At 44.9% G+C, this 7,058-nt stretch overlaps 1 protein-coding gene across 1 annotated transcript in view; it reads left to right on the plus strand.

The window, feature by feature from the left end:
- Window positions 1–7,058, plus strand: part of PAH (phenylalanine hydroxylase) — a 92,219-nt gene that overhangs the window by 68,405 nt on the left and 16,756 nt on the right. The window contains exons 5-7 of the mRNA XM_019515360.1: window positions 2,870–2,937; window positions 5,835–6,031; window positions 6,403–6,538. Coding sequence (XP_019370905.1) covers window positions 2,870–2,937; window positions 5,835–6,031; window positions 6,403–6,538 — 401 coding nt within the window. The remainder of the gene's footprint in view (window positions 1–2,869; window positions 2,938–5,834; window positions 6,032–6,402; window positions 6,539–7,058) is intronic.

Genomic DNA, 7,058 nt, shown 5'->3' on the forward strand with positions numbered 1-7,058 from the left:
AAAAAAAAAAAAAAAAAAAAAAAAGGATCGGGCCCCTTGCCATAACATGACCAAAAAATGGAAGTGGTGGATTTCAATTAAACACCCACCATTTCAATTTAGGGGCATAGAATAAAACCTTGAGGACTAAAACCCTGTCATTGTATACAAGCACCCTTACTGACCAGTCAGACTTTGTAAACAACACATTAAAACAGGTTAAATGCCCTTTTGCACAGCTTTAATGGTGTTGCTGCGTGCACAAGTTTGCAAATTTGGTGGCCTATTACGTGTTAATTGCAGCTGCTGTAGCAAATTCGGTGGCATAATGCACCTTAAATGAATTTGGGGCGCAGCAAACTAAAACACCTCTGCAGAGTTTTAGTTTGCTACCTTACAGCTGCAGAGGCAATCACCGGGCTCTGTGCAGCTCAGGAGCTGTGCAGACAGCCCCAGCAGGTAGCCCGGCAGTAGCCCAGGAAGGCAGGCTGCACTGAAGGAAAAAAAAAAGTGGCGAGCCTGATCTTTTTTCTTCCCTCTTCCCTGGAGCACGCTTGCCTGCCTGAGCTGCACAGGGGCCCAGTGCTTTCTTCCTTAGTTGCGGTGCCCCCTGGGACTGCCTGAGTCATGTGTCTGTGGGAGGGTGCTGCCTGGAGGGGGGCAGCCACTGCCCTGGAAGGAAGCACCAGCCTCCCCCCGACCCCGGGAGCTCAGGGACTGCTCACCCCACAGGCAACTCACTCTCCCCTCCCTGCCACTAGAGAGGCAGGTAAGTGCATGGGTGTCCATGACATGGGGGTTTACTTTGCCCTAAATTGAAGCGGTGTTTTTAATTAACCACCGCTTCAATTTAAACCCCCGTGTCATCTACAGTTGTCCGTAACTGTTTTAGAAACTTTGTTCAGTGGAACTGTTCTGTAAACCAAGTTTTTGGCATAGTTTGGTTGCTAGTAAGAACAGGGTCAAAGCATAGAAACAGAAGAAAATAGGACTGAAGAGACTTTTGCTCCAGGCACAATCATCCCTGTTTAAACCATCCCAAGCAGATGTTTGTCTACCTTTCATTATATATATAAAAAAAAATGGTAGAGTTCACACCTTCTCTAAGTAACCTCCTCTGGTGCTTAGTGTTCCTAATATCATGGAATCATAAAAAATGAGGGTTGGAAGGGACCTCAGTAGGTCATCTAGTCCAACTCCCTGCTCAAAGCAGGACTATCCCGAGTTAAATCAGCCCAGCTAGGGCTTTGTTGAGCTGGGTCTTAAAAACTTCCAAGGGTGGAAATGCCACCACTTCTCTAGGTAACTTGTTCCAGTGCTTTACCACCCTCCCACTGAGAGAGTTTTTCCTAATACCCAACCTGTACTTTCCTTGCTGCAACTTGAGACCACTGGTCATTGTTCTTTCATTTGCTACCACTGACAACAGTCATATCAAATCTAAATATTCCTTGTTGCATTGTCAGCCGTTTGCTACTTGTCCTGTCCCCTGTGGTATGGAGAATAACTGATTGATTTTTAACTACTGTTTTTGTATTTGGAGACTATTATCAAATCCCCCGTCAGTCTTCTCTAGACTAAATCATCCCAGTTCAGAGGCCCAGAACTCAAGAGATAGACAAGGTTTGTGAGAAATTTTTGTATAAGATGTCATATGTTTAGCTTCATTCTGTAAGGATACCACAAATGAGGGTGCGCTCTTCCTCATGGTAATGAGCAACTGTCTTTTCTTGGTGAACTGAATATATGGCAGCACACACAGAGCAGGAAGCCCAGTGTTTCTCTCCTTATGTCTTCCATGGGAGCAGAGGTGGAACAAGGAGGTTCTGTGCCCTGGGCAGCAGAAAGGGTGGCTGCTATTTGTGCTTCCTCTCTAAGCTGCTGCACTTGTTACCAACCCACTAGCTAAACTACTGCATGGGAGGATGTAAACATGCAAATCTGGCTTTTCAGCCCAGGGAGAAGCCTACTTCTCACCACAGTGCAAGATTTCCTACCATCAGAACAGGTTTGATCTTGGAGTCCATACTTGCTGCCTCCCTCTTCCTTACCCCTTTCTATGTTTCTATGAAAAACTTTTCCGTAAGGGTATCTAGAATCTGGAACACACTCCCAGCAGAGGTGGTGCAGTTACCATCCTTGGAGGTGTTCAAGAGGAGGCTAGACAAGCACCTTGTTGAGCTCATTTGAACCCAGTTACCTCCTACCCATGGCAGGGGACCAGACTTGATGATCTTACAGGTCCCTTCTGGTCTTACTATTCTATTCTATGAAGCCATCTTCCCTGTTTTGCCTTTCCCTGGGGCCAAGACTGACTATACGGGGCACAACCTGACAAATGCACACGTGCAGTTTGCAGCCATTCAAAACAGTTTGAGTCATTGCAACCCATACGTGGTGTACATGCACCAATTTTCTGCATTGCTAATATGCAGCGCAGCAGGTTTTTTTGACACCAGGATCTCCCAGTGTCAAACCCCCTCCCCCACACTGAACAAAGTGGCATGGCGCACAAGGCAGCAGCGTGCACTGCCAGAAAAGGAGCCTGGCTGGCCAGAACCATGCTCTAGCCACTAGCTGGGCTCCAAGTGGCCAGCTCAGCACTACTGCTGCACTTGGAGGCCCCCAGGATCCCAGATAAGACTCTGCTGGGACCTGCACAAATATGTGCTCCTGCTCTTTATCCTATGGGAAATGTGTGCCCCTGCACCTGCATGCTTGCCAGGATGTGCCCTACTTGCAGAATGGATTTTAGTACAAGATCACTTTCCTGATCCCTCTGAATTCAGTGTCAGAGCTCCTGTTGATTTTACTGGTGGCTTGGCTAGGGCCTGAGCCCTGCATTGTTTCCACTAATTGAGAGGAATGCCTTTTAATCCTTTCTTTCTAGGGTTTCAAAGATCCTGTGTACCGAGCCCGGAGAAAGGAGTTTGCTGATATCGCCTACAACTACAGACAGTGAGTGTGCAGTGCATGGACAGGGAAGAAACCTGTCACACAAGCAAATTCCTCCCTTTTTGCCCTTGTGCTTCTTTGTCAGTGGAAAACAAATTCTTTCCAGGGGTATTTTCTTTTCCAGTGGTTTCTTCCTTTCTTGCATATGTTTAAATCCTCCTGTTCTTACTTTTATCCCAAAACAACAGTTAAATAAAAGTAAATTGCTCAAGGTGCACATTGAAATGAGAGTATCTCCCCCTCTTTACCCACACACCACCACTAAGCTTTGTTGTCTAATTACACAGCAGTATCAGATGCTACTACAAAGACCTGAGCACTGAATAATGCAGCTTCTGGTATTCTTCACAGGAGGAGAGGGGAGAGTGTTTATCATTTACATTAAAGTGGAAGCTGCACACGCTGTTAAAATAATGAATAACTTATGGTTCTGATGTTAATCCAATTCTTAATACTCCACTTTTATCATGTCCGATCCAGCTGCACAGAGCAATTTAGGTTCTCATTTCACACACAAAAATTAACAAATGAAGAAGATATGTCTACCTGGGCGGGACTTTTTTTCCTTTTCTGCTTTTTCATTTTTTCGCCATTGATCATGGTCCAATACAAAGGAATGAAACACCTGCCCCCAAATTATTGACACCTTTACATCACTCCTAGTGGCTCAAGTCTTGAAGTTAATGGCTCAACTCCTTTCCATTTCAAAGGATGGTGCCATATAGTTAGTTTTTTATAAAGGGCTCCCTGATGTGAGGAGCAGTACTAACAGAACAAAAAGATGGTCCCTGCCTCAAAGGGCTTGCAGTCAGAGAATAACAAAACCACTGTGTTTAATTACTTTAAGGGAATTAAAAAGTTAGAAAGAATCCTGCTGAAACATCTGGGCAAAGGGTTGTGGTAGGATTCTGTTCTTAGTTATATTTCTAGGAGTATATGGAAATAGTATACTTCCTGTGGAACTGACAGCAGAATTTGGCACACTTCAGCCAAACTTTATGTAAAAAATATAATTGAGAACGTATAAAACAGTGCTATTTTAAAATCTGAAAACATGTTAGAGGGATGAAACCAGGGTATTCTGACATATGTCCATATCAGGGGTTAGACAAAATCACTTCACAGTTAATCAGGAGTTCACAAAGTCCATGCTTTTCAATGAGGCCAGTAACAGGAAAATGGCAGGAGTCAAAGAAATGTGGCTTTTTTTTTATTCTTCTGGAAGAGGGGGAGGCACAGTTTTCACCTCCCTTGGCTCTGCCATAAGCTTTCCAGTTACACTACAAAGAATCCATGTCCTCCCTGCAGAGATGTCCCATCAGGGGCAGGGGAGCACCGAGAAAGAATGACAGAGGCAGCTGTGTAGAAAGTGTGTGTGGGGGGGTGACTGTATATTCAAACTTCATATGAAAGGAGCGATGATCAGGGTCTTTAAAGATACCTATGATTTTAAGGTGTTCTTAACCCTTAAAATCAGCAAGCAGAGGTGCAATAGCAACATATTAAATTAAATCACACTCTTTTCCCCCTGGTGCCTTTCAGCTATTTCTTCTCTTTCCCTTTGTATTTCTCTTTTTTCCCCTCCTCTTTTGCTTTGTGTTTTGCCCTCCTTTCATTTTACCTTTCTCCTTCATCTCTTTGTGTTCTTAACTTTCTTGTCTTCTCCTCCTCTTCTGTCAGCTCTCTCTTCTTTCACCTCTTCCCTGTCTCTGCATTATTGATCTCAGGGACTTTTTAATTGAAATTTGAAAGTGCTCTAAGCCCCAGCTTCCTTGCACAGCCCTGCGTGCATGGCCCAGGGATTAATTAGGAACAGTCAGTGCTATAGGAACAGCAGTATTCCCCCAGCAATCTTAATAATTCAAGACCATATTTAAAGCTCCATAGATCAAGGAAGACTGATGCACACAGGCAGAAAATTACTTAGCTGCTGAGGCGCTGCCCACAGGCCTAACTGAAAATGAGAGGATGGGAGGTGGTGGGGTATCACTGGGAGTTTAACAATGGCTCTCTGGGCTTGGAAAGCCTCAGTATTATTCCAGCAGTGCTGTTAACCCTATTAAGTTGCTTAAAACCCTTTGATTTTTTTAAAAGCTCATGGGTTCACCTATAGCCTTTCTCTTTATTGCTTGTGAATCAGGCTTTATCAGATTAATGCCAAAGCAATAGAAAATACTGGGCCAAATTCATTGCTCACTGGTACTTACCTCTTGTAAACTTCAGCATGGGCCTCGTGCATATGTGATTGATGGAAGCATTTGGCATGGAGTTCTTCCTATGGCTTTTAATCATATTTAACACTTGTATTTAAGGAGTGATAATAAGGCACTTCCCAAAGGAGCTTAAACTGGTAAGAGAGAGCGCCATGGCCACAGTGGGAATGTTAATGAATCAATGGGCAGAAAATGCAGGATCCTTCTACACATCAGCAAAGGGAAATTAATAATAATAGAAATAGCAGCCAGTGCATTCTGTTAAAAGCCCATCATGATCTGGAAAACAAATCTGGTTAGTTCATTTACTTATTTGTGCCATGATATGCCCAAAATGCTGTAGCTGAGGTCAAGGCTACGTGGTGTCCAAGCACTGAACAAAAACATGGGCAGCCCCTGCCATGAAGATATTGCAGTCCTGATGCCCAAGTATATCACTTGAATTCATCAGGTTATTTTAGATGTGTACTGATGGGTGTGAAAGGAGAGTTGGGGCCCCTTGCTGAGCACAGGTAAGTGTTCCTTGCTGCATGAGGTAAGAAGGTACCTTGCTGCATGAGGTAAGAAGGAAATTTTACTGACCCCATTGATTTCTGCCCAGCTCTGAATGGGGACAGATCCTGGTGGTACAAGCCATTTTCTCATGTTGTTTGTTTCCACGTCACTAAAGTGCCCTTTGCTTTACAGTGGACAACCTATACCTGAAGTGACTTACACAGAGGAAGAAAAGAAAACATGGGGCATTGTCTTTCGGGAGCTAAAGTCCCTTTATCCAACCCATGCCTGCTATGAGCACAACCATATATTCCCATTACTGGAAAAGTACTGTGGTTTCCGTGAGGATAATATTCCACAACTTGAAGATGTTTCAAAGTTCTTGCAAAGTAAGTTTGCTATTAAGAAAGAGACGGGGTTGTACAGTGGTTAGAGATCTAGCTTTGTATTTGAGGGGTACAGGTTCAAATCCCTGGTCTTTCACAGATTGTCTACATGACCATGCACAAGTCACTAGCTCTCTCTCCTTTCCAACTGTAAAAAAGGAGTTTGTCATACTTCTCTATGCATGCAGGGGTGTTATCTGATATTCAGATGGTGAACATGTAGGTGTCATAGCCAGAAAGCTCTTTGCTCCTTGGTACCCAGCTTATAAGTAACATAAGGAGAGAAACTGATGTAAAACACTGTCCAGTTCCTTGGGATCACAACAAAACCAGACTTTTAAATGTGACATCTTTCACTCCCTCTCTCCCTACAGGTTGCAGTGGATTCCGCTTACGTCCTGTTGCTGGCCTGCTGTCATCTCGGGATTTCTTGGCTGGTTTAGCATTCCGAGTGTTTCACTCTACACAATACATTCGTCATGGATCCAAACCGATGTACACCCCAGAACCGTGAGTACTTTGACACAGAAAATAATCAGAATCTCATTTAGCCACATGGGGTGCATCTACATTTGCATCCAGGACTGCAGCATGTTGGAGCCAGGTTGGAGCCCCTGAGCCTGGGTGAGACCCACAGCAGCCTCCTGCCCCCACCTCCACTTGCCCTCTGTAGCTTCTGCCTCCCCACCTATCCCTTTCTTCCCCACTTATTGTCAGGCTCAGTTTGGCTTTGAATCAGGTTGGGTTCCATCCTGGGCACGGAGTACATGGAAGCTCCATTCCCTGCCCTGCTAATGAGCAGCACCAAGGCTATTATATGGCTAGCAAGGGCTGAGCTTCCATGTGCTGTGCTGCAGGGAGGAACAGAGCCAGAGCAGTGTCTGACAGTAAGTGAAGGGGGGAGAGGAGAAGCAGGGGAGGGGAAGAGGTAGAGACTTCAGGGAGTGTGGGGAGGAGGCAGAGGTTGTGGGGAATGGGGGTCAGAGGTCGTGGGGAGCTGGGTGTGAGGGGGTGCTAGTATTGGGGGTGA

This window comes from Gavialis gangeticus, unplaced genomic scaffold (genome assembly GCF_001723915.1).
Source record: "Gavialis gangeticus isolate Ggan-Ray unplaced genomic scaffold, GavGan_comp1, whole genome shotgun sequence".
Classification (NCBI taxonomy): Eukaryota; Metazoa; Chordata; order Crocodylia; family Gavialidae; genus Gavialis; species Gavialis gangeticus.